General features: G+C 39.8%; 1 protein-coding gene across 3 annotated transcripts in view; it reads left to right on the top strand.

Annotated features, from left to right (window-relative positions):
• The window catches only part of LOC150091497 (uncharacterized), a 321972-nt gene that overhangs the window by 158087 nt on the left and 143043 nt on the right, over window positions 1–20842 (top strand). For all 3 annotated transcript variants that reach the window (XM_090375972.1, XM_090375964.1, XM_090375955.1), the window contains exon 7: window positions 1812–1893. In XM_090375972.1, coding sequence (XP_090232098.1) covers window positions 1812–1893 — 82 coding nt within the window. The remainder of the gene's footprint in view (window positions 1–1811; window positions 1894–20842) is intronic.

The raw sequence follows: 20842 nt of genomic DNA, 5'->3' as shown, positions 1-20842 counted from the left end.
ACTTATAGTCATTCAACATGGGATGGATGCCACATTAGTAACCTTTCTGTATACATATACTTCTCAAAATTCACTTTGGTGGATGTTATTCAAAGATGGAAGACTGTAGGTGATATCCCAACAAAAAAGGACTGACCACCCTCATAAGCTTGTGGAGTGTGTTCAACAAACTACGAAGAGGGTAGTTAATGCCCCGTGTAGGTTGCCTGTAGAAAACATCAGAGGGGGCAGATCCAAGAGCCCCAGGAACGTGTCAGTATTTCAACCATCTGTAGGGAGCTGAATAGCTGTGGGTTGGTAGTAGGGCAACTGTGCATAAATCCAGTGTCGTAGTCTCCATTTTGAAATGGTGCTTGGAGTGTTGTTCTCAACATCCACGGACTATAGAACAGTGCCAGCAGGTGGTCTGGAATGATGAATCTTGTTACACAGTGTTTTTTTTCATGAGTATTTTTTCATTTTCATGTTTTTCATTTTTGCTGTTAAGATTGCCTAGAGAGTACTTCTCCTTTTGGGGTGTGTTGTCTCAGCCACAAAGCTTGGTGTAGTTGGTCTGATGGTATAGGACTCTCTGAGCTCTTTAGACTTGGTCCTTTGCTGGTAGTGTCTGAAATCATGAAGTCCATGACCTACTTAGATATTTGGACAATTATGTGCTAACTACAATGTGACAGCACTGTGGAAGTGTGCCTGTCAGTATTAGTACAATACTCCATGCCATACAGGATTGGTTTTTGGACAATGTCTGAAAGTTGGACTGGACCTCAACCCCATGGGCTCCACATTGCCCAACAGGTATTGGAGTGCTGGATTAGGCTGCAGCCAAAACAATCATCTAAACCAGTTCTGACAGTTGCTAAATTAAAATTCTTGTTAAATTAAATTATTTTTAGGCATATTAGCATATATGCATAACATACCTGTTGGCTTCACCATGTCCATCCATCTGCACAACCACATGTAATAACTCAACTGTCAGTGGATAAATTTTCATGAAATTTTATATTTGGCTCTTTTAGAATGATTTCTTAATCTATTCCAAATTTTATTAAAATCGAACCAGTAGGAATCCAGCAATTATTATTTGTTTTTCTCATAAATATTACATAGGCTATTTTTCCATATTGAAGCACTAGTATTGTGTTTGTCATCATGTGCTGATTGAAGGAATGAATGGGCAATATAACAGATGCACAGAAAAAAAAAATTATTGGTTTGGACATAAAACTCATTATTTTTGCTAATTTTTTTTGTTATAACTTATGAATTATTATTATTTGCTAATGTGCCTGAAATGTAATGCACTGTGTATATTAGATAACTTGTTTCTTTTTGTATATCAGAATATACATTAATGTTTTAATATACATTAAATTATTTAATGTATATCAGAATATACATTAAACCAAAAGCTAGGAAACCAAAACTTTGACTTGACCTCCTCTTCTTCATACATGAATTAGGTATGTGTGTGTTGGGTGTGGTGTATAATGAAACAGTTCCTTGAGCACTAATAAGCATAGATCAAATACCTCCAATACTCTCAGATATAGTATTATTATTATTACAGACCCACAACTCCTTGCTTACTTCAGAGAGTGGCTTTCTCATCTCTTTTGCAATTAGCAGGACTGCAGTAAGGTGAATCGTGCTTCTCTCTCTCTCTCTCTCTCTCTCTCACACACACACATACACACCTATCTTTATTTTTGCCCACCAATGTAATAGGTATTAATAACATGACCTATTAATACAGATGTTATATAATCTTGCTAATAAAAAATTATAATTTTTTTTTTTTTTTTTTCCAGAAAGGTATTTGAATCCTCACATCTCTGGCAACCGCCTAGTAGGAGTATCAGTATCTCCAGTCTTTTAAGTTATACATCTCAGGTATACTTACTCTGATGTTATGTTTATGATATGTTTGCAAATTATGCCATAATGTATAATTAAAAGTTTGTAAGGCATTAATGAAACAAATTTTAGGAAGGTTAAAACAACAGTGAAGAAAACTTCAAATTCTAAAGTAGGAGCTCTGTGTGAGAACTTTATAAATATTGTATTCCTATTTCAATTGGATAGATATTTTCAAAGTGCATTATTATGTGGGAGAAGTGCATATTTTGGTAAAAAAAAAAAAAACTTTTTAAAAATTTTTTTTTTTTTTTTGCTATGAAGCTATGAAGAAGAATTTTAGGCCTGCCAATTTTATTCAATACCCATTAATTTGTTCTTCAATCCAATTAAGAAATATGCAGTATTCTCCTGTAACACCACATTTCAAATGCCTCAGTTTTCTTCCTGTCAACTCTTTTCAAAATCCATCCTTCACATCCATAAGTGGCAACTGGAAAAATGAACAAATCAATGATTTTCAGTTTCAGGGGCAGAAAGATTTCTTTAGGGGCAGATCTTGATCCCTCCATAATTTTGTCAGATCAGTGGCCAACATTTTAGAAATTGCCTGTCGTCTCTTTATGTCATTTGAGCAGTCACTATTTTTATTTACTCTTGACCCTAAGTAATCAAATTCATCAACTTCTTCAATATCTTGCCCATTAACCTTCACTTTATTGGAACAGTGATTATCACTAATCACCATAATTTTAGTTTTACACACATTCAGAAACAATCCTTTTTTCTTACTTGCTTCACATACTCTCCTCAGAGTTTCTTTAAGATGATCCTTAGAATTGCAAATTAGCACAGTATCATCTGCATAACGAAGGTTTGTTTATCTTCAGTCCTCCAATTTTGATGCCAGTCTCTAAATATTTCAAAGCTTCAAGCATGATATCTTCGGCGTAAAGATTAAAAAGATGAGGTGACAAAATACAGCCCTGTCTGACACTGTTACCTATTGTGAAAAAGTCCATGTTTCCCATGTTGGTTCTCCAAGTTCCTTCCTATTCCTGGTACAGCAGCTTAATCAGTTGAATTATATGGATTGGGAAACCCATATTAGTCATTATTTCCCATAGTTTCTCATGTTGAACACAATCAAATGCTTTTGCATAATCTGTACTACACAAAAAAACTGGAACATTGAATTCTTTGCATTTTAAATAATTAGTCATAGACTTAAGATCTGATCTCTGGTTCCTCTGCCCCTTCTGAAACCTGCTTGCTCTTCTGGCATTTCTTCTTCAAGTTTTCTTCAGATTCTGTTTAATTTGATTTTAAGAAGAATCTTGCTAGCATGAGAAATTAGGCTAATAGTCCTGTAATTTGAGCAAATTTTTAGATCTCCTTTTTTTGGTAAGGGAATGAAAATTGATTTCTTCCAATCTGATGGCCACTGTCCAGTTTCCCAAATTTTTACAATCATTTTATGAAAAAACTCGCCGCTGTTCACACCTGTAGCTTTAATTAATTCTGCTGGGATTTCATCAATTCCAGGAGACTTGCCAGACATCAGTTCTCTGATGGCTTTTTCGACTTCTTCCTTCAGTGAAACTGGTTCATGATCACACTCTTGAAAAGGGGGTGGCAGATCATTAGTATCAGCAGGTGCTCAGAAGAGCTGCTCACAGTATTCTTTCCACCTTCCTTTAATTGTGTTCTCCTCTGTTAAAATTTCCCCTTTGGAGTCCTTAATTACATTAAGTTTTGGTTGGAACTTTTGTCTTAAGGACTGAATTACATCATACATCTTCTTAGTGTTGTTTCGTTTGTTGTCGTATTTGATTTATTTACACTTTTGATTGATATAATCCTGTTTGTCCTGGCTTAAACAGTGCTGGATGACTTTGCTTAGTTCCTGATACTCTTCGTTTCCTTGTACACCTTGGACTTCTGCAGTTTTTCTCTGTTCAATAAGTTTAAAAGTGGCTTTTGTAATCCATGACTTCTTTATCTTTGACCTTTCTCTAATGTATCTATTTGCTGAATCCTTAATAATGCTTTTTGTATTTTCCCACATTTCCTCAGGCAGCATATCGTCATCTAGTGCTATCAGAGCTTGAAAATAATTGCCTGTTTCAAATATATAATCATTTGGAATATTTTCTACATCTAATAGTCTAGGGAAAACCTTATTCATGATCTTTTTCAGCTTCAGCTTGAGAATGATGGGGGAGTAGCTGTTGATCACTACTGCAATCTGCTCCAGGAAGTGTTTTTGCTGTGATTACACTGGAATGCCACTTTTGCTGCATAAGGATGTAATCAATCTGATTCCTTGTTTTATGATCAGGAGATTTCCATGTGTAGAGCCTTCTCGGGTGCTGCTGAAAGCTGGTGTTTACATATGACAAGACTGTTCAGATGACAAAATTCAATTAAACTTTTATCCCGTTCATTTCTAGTGCCAAGACCAAACCTATCACATTCCGGACTAGAAGAAACTGTCTTGCCTACTTTTGCTTTAAAATCACCCATTAGTATCAAAACATCATTTTTTGGGACCAGATCAAGAGCTGATTGAGATTTTCATAATAAACATCCATATCTTCATCTGTGGATGTTGATGTCAGTGTATATGCAACTAAAACTGTGAGATTTATTGGCTGGCTCTGAAGTCTAACCGTCATCATTCTACTATTAATAGGATTGTATCTAAGAAGAGACCTTGAACAATCCTTATTCAAAATGACAGCGACACAATGTTCTTTTACTTGGTCACTTCCAGAAATAACAACCAAACCCATTTCCAGTTTTGAAATGACTTTGTCCTGTCCACATGACTTCAGTTGCTCCTAAAATGTCAATTTTACACCTATCGATTTCATTGATGACCTTATTCATCTTGCCTCCTTTTAAACTTTTTAGGCGCTTCCGTAGCCTGGTGGGAAGGAGCAGCAGCAGTGGATAGCACACGCTTCTTGATTAGACCGGGGTTCGAGCCCGTCACCACCAAATACGGAGGATGCGAAAAGGTCAGGGAATGACCACCGCATATCCCGGAGCAATATGGCCTTAGTTGCTAATGCTCCTAAAAACCAAATAACAACAACAACAACATTTAAACTTTTTACATTCCATGTGGTCACATTTACCCTCTTCTTTCTTAAATTTAATTTTGCAGGGCACACTGTGGCATCCGGGATCTGGTTAACAGCAGTTTTTGGAGTTGACTTTGTTGTGGTCTCTGTGGCATCAGATAATGCAGTGGTTTTCAACCTGAGTGCCGCAACAACATTCCAGGGTGCCACGTAATTTGGGTTTAAGTTACTTAAACTTCTTATTTTTTATTTATTTATGTTTATTTCATTATAAAATGGTATACAGTATCCTTTTAATTTTGTGGTGATTTATAATTGATGTTTACTTAGTACCTCTATATCAAGAATAAAATTATTATACACTGTGTGTATATATATAAAATTTGTATTACGAAATGTAATTTTTATAATTATATTATTGTAATAACTATCATATAACATATATATATATATATATATACAGAGAAAGAATAGGATCTAACAGGCAGAAAATTGAGTAGGGGTGCTGCAAAATAAAATAAATTACTTAGGGGTGCCGTTATTAAAAAAAGGTTGAAAACTATTGAGATAATGTTCTCTACTACCATCTGTTTTTTTAGCATTTTGACTCCCTTTCTGTTCCATATTTAATTTTCTGTTCTGTATTTTATTTTTGGTTTAAGGAATTGCTGTGTACATTTGCATGAGGCATGTGAATAGAAAAAAAAAATAATAATAACAATAATAAGCTTGTTAATGTACACAGTGTATTACATTTCAGGCACATTAGCAAATAGTAATAATTCATGATTTATAACAAAAAAATAAAAAAATAACTTTTGTGCATGAACTTAGTAAATTTCATTTCTATGCATCTACTACATTGCTCAATCATTCCTCCATCTAGCACTTGGCAACAAACAGAATATCCATTGCTTCAGCTACAATGTATGGTATATGGATAGCCTATGTAATACGTATGAAAAAAATAAATAATAATTGCCAAATTTCTATTGGTCTGATTTTAATGAAATTTCACAAAATTCCATTTGCTAAAAGCTGAGTTATTACACGTGGATGGATGGATGGATCGATGGATGTGGCAAATACATAGGCATCAGGCTTTCTTGCACCATATAGCTAATAATAATAATATATGCTAATTTGCCTAAAAATGGAGAAATCTCAGCCCACACTGCTGTAAATAGAAACCTATATGTTTCTATCCTTCAGTACATGTTATATCCAACAATACATATCTGTTGCATATTATATCGTGATATGGAACAGATACCAAAGGACTCTACTCTGACATGTTTAATTGTTTAGTGTGGTTTCAGAGCTCTGTGAAAAATGCAGAGTTGTCAATGAGCATTTTCATCATTTTCAGTGACATCAGCATTCATTTTTGATTCATAACCACGATTCTTTCATAAATTGATTATGATTCACCTGTCAGCCTTTTGACATTTCACTTGATGGTACACAGAATTAACTGACCATTTGAAGTTCAGGAATGTGCCAGTCAGGTGGCTGCTACCAGTGTTGATGGATAAACAAACATGCAAACCAAGTTAAACAATTAACACTGGAATATTTCTAACACTTCTAAACTCACAGTACTTGTTATCTGACTTCATTACCATAACTAAAGCATGGATATTTTATTCTTTTGATCTCAAGACTAAACTGCAAAACATAACTTGGATGCACTTATTATTATATTGTTATATTGTTCCTAAGAAATTTAATCTGCTTACCTCAAGGAACAAATATGAACTCACTTATTTCTTGGAAAATTCTTTATAAACTTAAAATAAAATGCATGATAAATCCATTAAAAGCAATAAATGAAATGTGCTAAAACTTTTAAACACAGTTAAAAATACTGTTAAAAGCTATTAACAACTGCTCCAGCTTTTGAACTACCCATATATTCTTTTCCAATGGTAATAATGTGTCTTTCAGTAGGCAGCGGCCAACCGGGCTAGCCAGGTGGGTAAAGTGCCTGCCTGGAAACCCAAAGGTATAGGTATATTTGGGTCTAACGGCTCCTGGGATTTCTCCCATCTCCACATATGTACACTGTATCGGACAAGCCAGGGATTTAAAAGTATATGGGTCATGTGGTATTTAGCATGTTGTGCCCTTGTTCATCCGGTCTGTTAGCCGCTGGGCCCCTAATGGGATCCGACGTTACCATACCTCGCCACGGGGAGGCCGGCCGGGTGTTACCTATATAGTACTCTGGCAGGTCCTGCCACCTACTTTCCTGGAATTTCAGTGGCTAGAACCTTAAAAAAAAAAAAAAATAAATAAAATAAAATAAAAAAAAAAAGTGCTGTTCGAGGTTAGTTATTAGCATTTGTTAGAATAATTTAGATGCTTGCGAGGGGCTATACGCTGAAATAATATTTTCTATATGCCTAAATGGGTCGGGCAGGAAATTTTGATGTAGTTAAATTTGGACGCGTAGGGCTGAAAATGCTGTGAAAGTCAACAGTAAAAGGGGGTGTGAAGACTGGAGGGAAGAAAAGGAAGTATGGGGCCGATAGAGAGGATGGCCCCGCGATTGTAGTGGAGCAGGCCCGTGCTCCACCAGAGGGAAGATATTTGGGGAAGGAAAGGAGTGGGGGCAAAGCCCCCCTCTCCCCACGGCAAGGGAAAGAAAGCACCGTTCAAGAGAGAAACAGTGTATGTTGAGTCTTATGACAACCTTAGATGTCCTTTAGTCCAGGTGCCCAACAGGGCAAGATGGGGTTCTTCTGGTCTTCTATGGTGTCTTTGAACAAATTGAGTCAGAGTCTTAGTTGTGTTTCCATTACTCTGGGCCATTGAGGGATGGCTGTTGTCTCATGATTTGTGAACTTTTGGAATACCTCCACTCAAGGGGAGGGTAGGGTCCGTTGTCTTGTGAACAGATTTTGCGCAAAAAGTGTGAATGCTTTGTAGGTCTCTTCCTCTTGTAGAATGATGTCCTCCTGGTTTCGAAGAAGCGAGTGAATCTTGGTGTATAGTTGACATCTGAGGTCCTCGTATTGGTCACACTCGTATACCAGGCGCTCCCAGGATTCCTCAGTTATGGGTTCAAGTTCCACTTCAGTCTTGGATCAGTATAAAATGCAAAAACTTTGGGAGGTGCACTATGGCCACAGAAGCCGATGCACCAAAAACTAACAAAAAAAAAAAAAAAAAGTAGGCAGCTACATAAAACCAGATTTACTTCTGCTCTCTGTGTTTCAGGGTGCCTCCATAGCCAGGTGGGCAGGAGCAGCAGTGCGTAGCACACGCTTGTTGATCAGACCGGGGTTCGAGCCCATGACCACCAAATACGAAGGTTACGGAAAGGTCAGGAAATGACCACCACATCTCCCTGGAGCAATACGGCTTTAGATGCTAATGCTCCTAAAAACCAAATAACAACGACAACAACAACTGTGTTGCAGTTTAATTAGATAATGTGTATCTCTACCCCTTTCACTGGCATTCATCCACAAATGGCATATACATACATACATACATACATACATACATATATATATATTTTTTTTTTTTTTTTTTTTTTTGGCTTATGCTGTATACACTTGCTTTCTTCCATCATTTGTTATTACTGATACTTGCAATACTATATTTTCAAAAACTGAATGTATAGTTATACCTGCCCAGTTCATATTATTATATTGGTCTTAACAGCCTCCCCAAATATGTGTTCATAACCATAAGTGAAGTATTTTTGCAGAAGTGTGTTCATGGGCCAATTTGCATGTTGTTTGGGGGTTAAAACCCTACACCCTCTGCTTGAGAACTGCTAACTAAACCTTTAATGAAGAGGACTAGAATTTTCTCCAGTCATTGATGGGGATCAAGTCCATCCCTTCCATGTGAATGGCAGATGGTGATGTATTATGCTGACCAGCCATGGAGACAAGATTCTGATTCATCCCTAGTGTGTGTGACGGTTTTGATTGCTAAACCCTTGAACAGTTGACAGCACTATTATCTATGTTCCACCGACAATGCCAATTTCTACAGGGTTGATGTGATGCAGTTCTCAATAATGAACAGCTACTTCCAACTGGCCACAAACTACCTATTTAATGGCAGTATTATGCTCATAATTTCTGTACTCCAGATGTTGGCCAGTTTTTCCAGCTGGCTGAAGTTTACAGTTTTAATTCTGTATTCAATATATTACTCCAATTTATTTTAGACTAGAGGTTTGGGGTGGGGGCATGTCTTAACTTTATCTAGGATGTTACCCAGTTTTATTCTGATTAACCTTACACAGTGTACATATATGAGGACTGTTTGATAAAGAATGATCATAATATATATATTTTTTTTTTGATGAGAAAAATTTGATGAAATGCACTTACTACAATGTTTCTGCCATTCTTCAAAAACACAGTTTGGGCCATTTTTTTGATATGCATTTGAGAATCACCTCTGATGTCTTTACAACTTAAGAAGACTGCAAATGGTTTCCTCGCAGCTCCTTCTTTAACTTCAGAAATAAAAAAAAAAATCACAGGATGTAAGGTCAGGGCTGTAGGGTGAATGAGGAACACATCTGATATTAATGCTGGTTAAGTACTCAATGACAGTATGAGCAATGTGAAGTCTCCCATTGTTGTGATACCGCATCCACCCACTTGTGTGCAGCTGCGATCGTTTGTGATGAATGTGATCTTGCAAAGTGTGCAGTACAGATCTGTGGTAAGGTCCTGTAACAGTTGTATACATGGTACAATGTGATAAACCATTCTTTGAATGTCAAAAAAAGAGATGACCATAACCTTTCCTGCAGAAGCCACAACTTTTGCTTTTTTTGGTGTTGGTGATGATGTAGACTTCCAAACAGAGCTTTGTTGCTTACTCTGTGGGTTGAAATGATGAAGCATTTTCTCATCCGCTGTTATCATCTTGTGCCAAACCTCACCATCTTCAGTACTCATCCATTGCAGCTTCTGATAAAGCTTCATGCAAACTTGCTGTTGCTCACATATGAGTATTCTTGGAATCCACTGTGCGCAAACATGCAAGGATATCAGTAGGAAGCATGCAAGGATACCGTGCATGCTTCCTACTGATATTCTCAACATCTCTACCAGCTCCCTTACTGTTATACAATGATTTCCTCTAATTTTTACAGAAGCAGTATTTATGGTTTCTATGGTGACAGTCTTGGTTGGAGCACCAGGACTGCCAATTTTTGCGATTGAATCACATCCATCTTTAAACATTCTAAACCACTTGTGAGCTGTGCTATATGGAAGTGTAGATTCACCATAAGCCTATTTTAATATTTCATGTGCTTCAGCTGATTTTTTTTTTCTTGAGATGGAACAAAAATTTGAGAGCAGCATACTGTTCCTCATCTGTCATGTCCATTGTTACGTAGACAAAACTGAGCAGGCATAAACTTGACCAACCACCAAGGTCACATCATGTGCATGAGTCAAGTTTTCAGTTTCTGTGTGATGCAGCTTAGTTTGATTTTAAATTCTGTCTCTCTGCTAGAGATAGCAAGCAGTACGGTTGTTCATGAAAAATTATGATAATTCTTTATTGAATAGCCCTTGTAAAATGCACACAGCCCCTAGAAACTTTCTCAGAAGTGCTCAAAAACAATATATATGCTCACCCACAAACACTACTACCATAAGGCAGTATTGTTCATGGGTGAGCTTATATATTCTGCCTTCTAAAACATTCTACATGTGTCTTGCAATTCTGCCCATAATACGAGGGAGTATATGATGAGAGCTTTGTCGATCAATTCAGACCTGGAGAGATTGTGCAAGGCTCAAAGGGTAGAATTTTTCTCAGCCTGGTCTGTGCTTGTTAACAGGAGAGACTGCGTCTACAGGGATGGGACACCCTTAAATAGAAAGGGTGCAAGAATATTTGCTGATGCTATCGAGGCAGTGTTAAGTGGGTCGGAAAACTGCTAGCTTGAGGGAATACACAGACTAATCAGTTAACAGTAGCCACTGGCAGAGGTGGAAATGATTCTTGCACTGCTTCTATTGGAATGAGCAGCAGCCTGGAAAACAAGATGCAGGGGATTTCAGAGACTGCTGGGCGTCATTGCGGTACAAGGAAACACATGGGTTGCGTTAGGGAAGCTAAGAATAGGAACAGGTGCATATATACTTTTGCGTACACCAATGCTAAGAGCGTAGTAAATAAATTTGATGAATTTGAGGTGTTGGTCAAAACATCAAATGTAGATATTTTTGGGATATCAGAAACGTGGTGTCACACAGATATAAGGAATGTAGAACTGGAATTTGGGGAGTACATTAGGTATTAGGTATGTTTGGGGTCTGACGGCACCTGGGATTAGTATTAGTATTAGTAACGGCCGCATGGTGCAAGAAAGCCTATGGCTTATGCTGCACCAGCCAAAAAAAAAAAAAAAAAAAAAATCCGAACAAAACAATGATAAAAACAAAAAAACAATAAATAAAATAAAATAAATAACTAAATAATAATAATTAATAAAAAAAAAAAAAAAGGAAATTAAACCTATCAACCTTATGCCCTTCCCTTACCCGAAAGTACTATCCAGATGACCTTTGAATTTCCCCAAACTGTCGGCCTCTACCACCCATGAAGGCAACTTATTCCAGTAATTTATAACTCGCTGGCTAAAATAAAACTTCCTGCAGTCCAGTCTAAACATTTCCCCCCGTAACTTGAATTTATGTCCCCTAGTTCTAGCATCATTTATAATCTTGAAAATTTTGTCATCATTCATTTTACTGATGCCTCTCAGAGCCTTAAACACCTCAATCAAATCTCCTCTAAGGTGTCTAGTTTCTAAACTCTACAACCCACATATTCGAAGTCTTTCTTCATAAGGACGCCCTTTTGCCGATCTCACCAGGCGAGTTACCCTTCTTTGCACCCTTTCAAGAAGCTCGATGTCTTTCTTTAGGTGTGGTCTCCATACTTGAACACAGTATTCCAAGTGTGGTCTAACATAAGCCTTATATAATGGGATTATCATGTCCCTATCTCTACTTGCAAAAGTTTGATAGATCATCGATAGGACACCATGGGCCTTCCTTGCAACCTGTTTGCAATGCTCAGAGAATTTCATGTCTGACCGTATCGTAACACCCAAGTCTCTTTCCTCCAGTACTGGGTTTAGTTGACCTCCACCAAGTGAATAAGTTTTTTTGGGATTACTGTTTCCCAGGTGTAATACCTTACACTTTGTTGGAGCCGACCGGGCTAGCCAGGTGGGTAAAGTTCCTGCCTGGCAACCCAAAGGTCGTGGGTTCGAATCCCGCCTCGGGCTTGAATCAAAGTACTGCAAAAACCTTGGGAGGTGCATTATGGCCACAGAAGCCGATGCGCCAACAACTACCAAATAAAAAAAAAAAAAAAAACTTTGTTGGATTAAAGCACAGCTGCCATTTTTCTGACCATTCCTGAAGTCTATCTAGGTCTCTCTGAAGAAGCTCAGCTTGACAGTGATCATTAACTACTCTACCAATTTTAACATCATCTGCAAATTTAGACATCACGCCCTCTATCCCTTCATCAATGTCGTTTATGAAAATTAAAAACAACAGTGGTCCTAATACTGATCCTTGGGGAACCCCCACTTCTTACATCAATCCAATCTGAGGAATAGCCATTTATCACAACCCTCTGCCTCCTGCGCTGAAGCCATTCTTCTATCCATCTAAGGATTTTCCCAGTGATTCCAACCTGTTCCAGCTTATAAAGCAACCGCTCATGTGGGACTGAGTCAAAAGCTTTGCTGAAATCTAAATAAACAATGTCGAAATTATTCCCTAAATCCAGCTCGTGAGTGACCCTTTCGAAATAGCGAACCAGATTTGTTAAACATGATTTTCCCTTTACAAAACCATGCTGAGTATCCTTGAGAATTTCAATTCGAACCAAATGATCCTGAATTCCACCCTTGATCATTGCCTCCATGATTTTCCCTACTACTGAAGTCAGACTGACAGGTCGATAATTTCCAACTTCACTTTTAGAGCCACCCTTATGTATGGGAGATACATTTGCACTTTTCCAATCCAAGGGAATCTCCCCAGAGTCTAGTGATGCTCGCATAATTAGCCTCAATGGTTCAGTGCACTCGCTTGCCGCCTCTCTTAAGATTATAGGGTATATTCCATCAACTCCAGGAGCCTTACTGTTCTGTAGGCTCCTACCTGATTTCTCCCATCTCCGCATATGTTCTCTGTATCGGACAAGCCAGAGATTTAAGTGTGTGGGATATGTACTATGTAGTTTGTTGTGTCCCATTGTTTGTCCGGCCTGTTAGCTGCCGGGCCCCTAGTGAGACCCGATGTTACCAATACCCGCCACGGGGAGGCCGGCTGGGTGTTACCAATATTTGTACTCTGGTGGGTCTTGCCACTTACTTTCCTGGGATTTCAGTGGCTAGGACCAAAAAAAAAAAAAAAAATCGAGGTTGAAATTAGTGATACTTAACAAGTTAGTATTAATAGTATGCGACGTGGAGCTGTGCGGTGAAAGTGAGTTTTAAAAACCAAATAGGTTTGGGCAAGAATTTTGATGTTCTCTTTTGATTTTGATATGTAGGGCAAAACGCTGTGCAAGACAAAAGTTTGGGGGTAGGATGAAGACTGGGGGAAGAAATTGGAAATAAGGGGCCGACAGAGTAGATAGCCCCTGCAGGTAGTGAGGTATGCCCGTGTCCCACCAGAGTGAGAAAATTGGGGAGGCGAGGAGAGGCAAGCCTCTCCCCCCCCTCCCCAGGAGTTTGGAAAGAAAGATCTGCTCAAGAGAGTGCGGATTTGGGTCGCCAATAGGCTGTCCTGGCGGGAGAGTGCTACCATATGTCGTCTCCATCAGTTTGCAGGCTCTAAAAAGCTGGCCGTTGAGTCTCATCTAGGTGGGACACTAATAGGGAGGTTAAATCTGGGATGTCATCCTTCCAGACTGCATGTGGTCTGGGTCCTATTTTCTGGTCATTATCTTGGGGTCATAATCAAGTCTATTGGCTGTCATTATGGGGTTTTATCCCTTCCGTGATGTTTGCTAGTCCTTACACTACCTTCTGTCATTATGTAGTGGGTCTATGCTGCAAAGTCTTGGGGCAGTGTCCCTTTGTTCTGATGTCACGACTATTTAAAGGTGTTTTTCGCTTCCATTGCCAGTAATCATGACTCTAGTGGTTAGACAATATATTGTCACTTGTCTTTTTCCAGTGCATTTTGTAGTCAGTTCAAGGTCTGTATAGTTGGCTCCTCTGTGTCGTCTCGCTGCTATTTGCAGGTTTGTTTTGTCTCATTCCATTAAGGTCTTCTGTATATGGCGGTTAGCGTTTGGCACTTGGTAAATAATCCCCGGCAAAATCAGTTAAGGCTAAATATTCCTCTTGCGTATCTAGTAGATGTGACTCAAGATCCCTCGGTAGACAGTGAACTCTAGTTATTAGTCTGCATCTAAGGTATTTGTATTGGGCACACTCAAACATAATGTGCACCCAGCTTTCTTGTTCCCCGCAAGTACAACACAGGTCCTCCACTATTCCCAATGCTGTAAGCTTTGCATTGAAAGCCCCATAACCCATAAGGAGGTAGGTCGTGTAAAGTCCGGGTTGCAGCCAGGTTGGGAAAATGGGGTATGCTCTGTCTATGTCCGAGATGAACTTTTTGGTGATATTTCCTTTTGTTGTGTTTGTCCAGCGGTATTGCCAGCGGTTTGTTTTAGGTATTTCTGCATCCTGTTCTTTTCAGCCTTGTGGGTTGCGCTGTTATCCACTGTGTAGTCTAGGTGGGTGCAAGGCATTCCTTTGGTTATATAATAGGCTATTCTAGTGCGTATGATGTCCGGGTCAAGGGGAAGGGCTCCGGCCAAGACCTGTAGGGCATCAGTGCTAGTGGTGCTGCAGACTCTGGTAATGGTTAACAGGATAGTTCGGATTGAGTCGATTATGCGTCTGTTTACGGCAGTTGATGCCTTCTGATACCAAACTGCAGAGGCATATGTTATAGCTGGCAGGAATGTCATTTTATAATATAAGGAGAGTACGCGACGTTTAAGTCTCCAGTCATGACGGACCACACGGGCTAACAGTGCAGAGTACTTCCTTATCTTTGTTCTTAGATGTGTGGAATGCTGCTTGAAGGAAAGATTACAATCTAATATCACCCCCAGGTACTTAAGCTGGCTTTGGAGTTTAATTGTGGTGTTGTTCACCTTTATTTGAGGCGGCTTGCACAGGTCAAGGAAGCCTTTCAGTAAGATTGAGAATGTCTTAGTTGGCGAGATTTTTAGGCAGTGTAAGCATCCTGTAGTACCTTGATGGCATGGTTTGCTTTTACCTCCAACTGTGCTCTACTGTCGGCAGTAATTTTCAAGATAAAGTCGTCGGCAAAAGCTTGGGTTTGGACGTCACCAAAGTCCATGGCCAGGAACTCATCCAAGACAATGTTCCACAGGAGCGGCCCCAGGACGGAACCCTGGGGGCAACCCCTGCAGACACGGCGGTTTACTCTACCATAGGGTGCCATGACACTAATACTCCTGTCGGTAAGGTAAGACTTGATAGTGAGATACAAGTTGCAGGGAAGGTTGACCCGCCTTAGTCTTGCCAGGACACTCGGCCACCAAATGGTGTCGAAAGCCCCGGCAAAATCTATGGAGATGATTAGGTAGTATTTATTGTTGGAACTGGCCACACCGTGCAGCAGATGTCTAAGCTACTGTCAAAGACTCAGGCTTAAAGCCGAACTGGGTAGACATGTGCAGTTCAGCACTCTTGTAATGTGTGTCAATTTGGGCATATAGCATTCTCTCAAATAGTTTGCTGATCACTGGTAGCAAAGCTATCGGTCTGTAGGTGGTTGGCTGTTGTGGAGGCTTCGTGGGTGTTTTTGGGATCAGCTTGAGTCCTGCAGTCTTCCGGTTTCTTGGGAAGATGCCTTGATCCAAACAGTTATTGAACAGATTTAGGAGGAGTTCGGGGGTCAGGTCCGTTACTTTTTTGATAATTTCTGGCTCGAGATAATCGAAGCCAGGGCACTTATTATTTCTTACGTGATTTGCCGTGGATTTGATGTCATCTAGCGTGAACAGAGGTTCACTGGAGTCAGTGGTGTACATGTCATTTTCTTGGCATATTTTATGCTGTTCAGGTGAAGTAGGCATGTCAGTTTCCGGGAAAATAGTGCCCAGAATATTTGTGATTGATTGTTGCCATGTGGTGGTTTGGCTCCCCTGTGGTGTCAATGTGGTAGAAATAACTTCCCCCCTGGGGAGTTTGTTTGTGTTTACCCTATAGACTACCCCCCCCCCCCGGCTCATTATTTCCTGTTATGCCTGCCAAGTTTTCCCAGGCTCTTTGTTTGCTCTTGTTTATCGCATCTGTATATCTGTTTCTTGCTTCTCTATAGCACTCCTTCAGTATCTGGACCTCAGCAGCAGGCCATGTGAGTCTTGCCCGTTTAAAGAGTTTTCTTCTTCTCATGGTCTCCCTTCTGAGTTGCTGGATCTCGTGAGTCCACCACGGGACTGCTCCCGGTTTGGGATTTCTCCTCTTCATTGATGCTTCACTTGCCGCAAGTATTATTTCCGTTACCCTCTTTTGATTCTCATCTGGGGCCCCATTCTGGTTTGTTGTTTCCATGTGTTGGGCCGCAGTGGGCCCAACACCTGGAAACAACAAAAAAACCTCTCTGAACCTTTCCCAGTTCGCCCGGCGGATGGCGAAACGATTTAGTGTTTGTTTAGGTATCAGTAGCCTGTTTAATGATCTTCTGATTTGGCAGGTAATCACCCTGTGGTCGGAAGTCGTCCACGAGTCTCTGACAATCCAATCCTCAATGTACCCTGCAAGGTTTCCCGTGGACAATGTGACATCAATAGTCGCCTCCCACAGGATATTACAAAATGTAGGCATCTGGTGTGGTCTGTTCAGGATAGTGAACCGGGAGTTCGAGAGAAAGTCCTCTAAAATCTGTCCATTTCTGGTACCTCTCCTGTCCGGGGTCAGACTGTGCCAGGCTGGGGAGCGGCAGTGTACATCTTCCCCAATTATGATCCTTTGATCAGGGAGCATGTCGGTCAAGGCCTGCAAGTATCTTGTGATGGGTGCGATGTCCTCCCCCGGCCTGCTGTAAAGGGCCACAGCATAGATTTGGCCCAATGGCGTTAAGATGTGGGCACACGCCGCCCAGGGTGGACAAAGCTGTGTTACTTTAGTCACAGTATAATTGGGATTGCGGACCACAACTGACAGCCCAAGGGGTGTCACTCTCGTCATGGACTATTTTGTATGCTGCCAGATATCCGCATACTCGTTTTGAGTGGTTATATGGTTCCTGTAGTAGTAGTAGGACGTCAGCTGCTTCCTCATCGACTATGACCCTAAGTTGCTGGGCCACTGCTCTAGTTCTCTGTGCGTTATGCTGTATTATTGCAATTTTGGATCTGTTGTACTCTTAAGTGCATCTCCCTTTTACTTTAAGATAAACTCGACAGTTTGGGTCTTGATAGAATGCGAATGGTCCATTTTCCCTGCCTTACAGTTTGTACAGATTGGATCTCGCTCCTTGTTTGGACATGTTTTATATTCATGTCCCCTGCCAGAGCAGTGACTGCAGATTGATTCTGTTTGTGTACACGTATGGGTTGTGTGGCCGTATTTACAACACCGGAAGCATTTCGGGATTTCCACGTGCTCCCGGAATCGGTGGGATCCTCATTCAATGTAGATTCTCTCTTGATTCTTTAGTTGCTGCCAGACAGTTGGGACCAGCTCTAGAACCCAGTTTCTGTTTGGTCCTGCCCTAGATCTGATGGAGTACCTGGGCTGCACCAGGGTTCGCTGTTCCTGTAGTTGCTGGGGGATCGGTCTCAGATTTCTGTTTACGATCTCTGTGGCTAACTGTTCCGGGGTTAGGTCCTTTTCTATGTCAAAGACAATGATAGCAGGTCCTCTCTTTTTTGGTAATTCTGCAGTCAAACCCAAGGTGGCTATTTTTAGGTTATCCATTATTGTCTGTATGTCTTTGTTTCCCTCTGTTTCAATAACGAGTCCTACATTTCTCGTTTTCCGGATGGACTTTATCTTAGTAGCTTTGATCTCATCCCTTAGTTCCTTCATCACAGTTGTCTTTATTTCTTCACTAGTTCTCTTTTCCTGGGGGCCATCTGTGGCCACAGATCTAAGCACAGCCAAGTTGGGTGTCATCAAGAGAGGTTGCTTCCTTTTTTGGGGCCTGCTCTGAGTTTGTTTTCCCTGATTTGGGGAGTACAATGTGTACAGGAAGGATAGACAGGATAGGAAACTGGGAGGGGTTATGCTATTAGTTAAGAAACACATAAAATCCAAGGAAGTTCAGGCAGTCTACATCGCTGGACAGTGCAGTGTCGAGTCAGTTTGGTGCGAAATAAGCACTGGGAAATCAAAATTGAGAGTAGGAGTGTGTTATAGGCCTAATGACTCTGATGAGTATAATAAAAAACTGTACAGGGAAATAGAGTGGGCCAGTAAATCAGAGTGTCTTATAATGGGGGATTTTAATTTCCCAGATATAGACGGGAATTTGTGGGTTGGTCACTCACACACTAGCAAGGTTTTTGTGGATTTATTGGATGATTGTTTTCTACATCAGCATGTTTGGGAGGCAACTAGAGGGAGTAATACTCTTGATTTGATTATCAGTAGTGATTCTTCATGCATTAAGAATCTGCAGATAAAGGAACCACTAGGTGGCAGTGATCAGAGTGTGCCGAAGTGGGATTTACTCAAAGAGGTAACTACCATCAAGGGTAAAGGGAAGAGTTTTTGCTTTCATAAAGGTGACTACAGAAGTCTGAGACAGTATTTAAATTCTTTACAGTGTGACAACTGATGATGTTCATCATCATCATCAGCCATTTTGAATCCACTGCAGTATGAAGGCCTCTCCAGCGACTTTCCAGTTCCTTCTGTTTTGAGCACTGGCCATCCATTTACTACCCACAAACTCATGAATTTCATCTATCCATCTCTGCCTTTGTCGTCCAAGTTTTCTTCTAGCTCCTCTTGTGTACCATTCTGTTATTTTCTTAGTCCATCTTTCATCATGTCTTCACGCTATGTGTCCTGCCCAAGACCATTTTAGTTCTTTAGTTTTGATAAGAATGTCCTTTACTTGAGTTTGTTGCCTAATCAATGTGTTTCTCTTCTTGTCTAACAGTCTGAGTCCCAGTATAATTCGTTCCATTCTTCGCTGTGTAGTTCTCAGCTTCTCTTCCATTCTTTTGGTGAGTGTCCAAGTTTCACTTCCATAAGTCATGGTGGGGAGTATACATTGGTTCATTATTTTACGTTTCAGACAAACTGGGATATTGCTATTCAGTATATGACTATATTTCCTGAATGCTATCCATTCAAAATTTATTCTTCTCTTGCCTTCCAGCCATTTATCATTATTACAGCTAATAACTTGTCCCAGATAAGTATATGACTCCACCTTTTCAATTACTGCTCCTTCAATCATTATTTCCCTTTCAGTGGCATACTTGTTCATCATTACTTTTGTTTTAGCCATATTCATCTTTAGTCCAAAATCCTTACTAACTGTGCATAACTGATTAAGATTTTCCTCTAATTCTTTGGGATCGTGGCTACTCAGTATATGACAGTATATGACCACAATGTCGTTTGCAAATCGTAAATGGTTTAGGTACTCTCCGTTCACATTGACTCCTTTCTGCGACCAGTCTAATCTTCTGAAAGCTTCCTCAAGGACAGCAGTAAACAGCTTCGGAGATATTGTGTCTCCTTGTCAAACTCCTTTCTCGATTTTAAATTTCCTACTGTCTTTGTCTAGTCTAATAAAGGAGGTAGCACTCTCATATATTTTCTTGAAAATCATAATATATGGGGAATCAGTGCGCGAAACATTGCCTTATGCTGTATGGAGTCAAATGCCTTTTCATAATCCACAAATGCCAGGCATAATGGTGTTTTATATTCATTTGCTTTCTCCATTAGCTGCAATATTACGTGAAGGTGATCCATAGTTGAGAATCCTGTCCTAAAGCCAGCTTGCTCTTTCGGTTGATTCTCATCAAGTATTCTTTCTAATCTGTTAGTAATGACCCTTGTGAACAACTTGTAGATGTGGGATAACAATCTAATTGGTCTATAATTTCCAATTTATCTCCTTTCTTATGCAGCAAAACTATGATTGCATTATTCCACTGCTTAGGCGTCACACTTTTTCTAATGCACTTTGTGAAGAGCCTTGCCAGTTTTTGTGTTATGTCTCTTCCTCCCAATTTTAACAACTCTACAGTAACTTCATCTTCTCCTGGGGCTTTCTGATTCTTCATTTTCTTCAATGCATGTTCTACCTCATCAGGAAGAATATCGGGTATGTCGTATGTGTTGCTAATTTGCAATCTATCTTTCCCACTGCTGGCATCATTCCCTTGCTCCTTGTATAATTCTCTATAGTAGTCTTCTGCTATTTGAATTATGCTTTCTCTGCTGTTTATAAGTACACCATCGCTATTCTTCAGTTTCAGTATCATTTGTCTTTCTGTATTACTGCTCATGGCTGCTGATTTAAATCCTTTGTTTTTCCTTAATGCTTGTTCTACTTTTCTTGTGTTAAATCTTCTTATGTCCTCTCTGAGTCTCTCTCTCTCTTTCCCCCCCTCTAATGGCTTTGCATAACTCAGTATACTCAATTTTCTCTTTGTCAGTGTTCATCTTGCTCTTCATTTTTTGCCTTCGGTTCATCATAACAAGTGTTTCTTGACTGATTTTTTCTGCTTTGGATTTCTTTTTCCCTATAGGTTTCTTGGGCTTTATCACTTTCAGAAAGTTGTAATATTCCACATCGAGATCTTGGTCCTGAGCAGTCTGCAGAAGCTCAAACTTCTTAAGTTCCAGTACATACTGC

The sequence above is a fragment of the Mastigoproctus giganteus genome, chromosome 1, assembly GCF_048544385.1.
Source record: "Mastigoproctus giganteus isolate SK-2022 chromosome 1, ASM4854438v1, whole genome shotgun sequence".
Taxonomy (NCBI): Eukaryota; Metazoa; Arthropoda; class Arachnida; order Uropygi; family Thelyphonidae; genus Mastigoproctus; species Mastigoproctus giganteus.
This window is presented reverse-complemented; position numbering and strand designations above follow the sequence as displayed.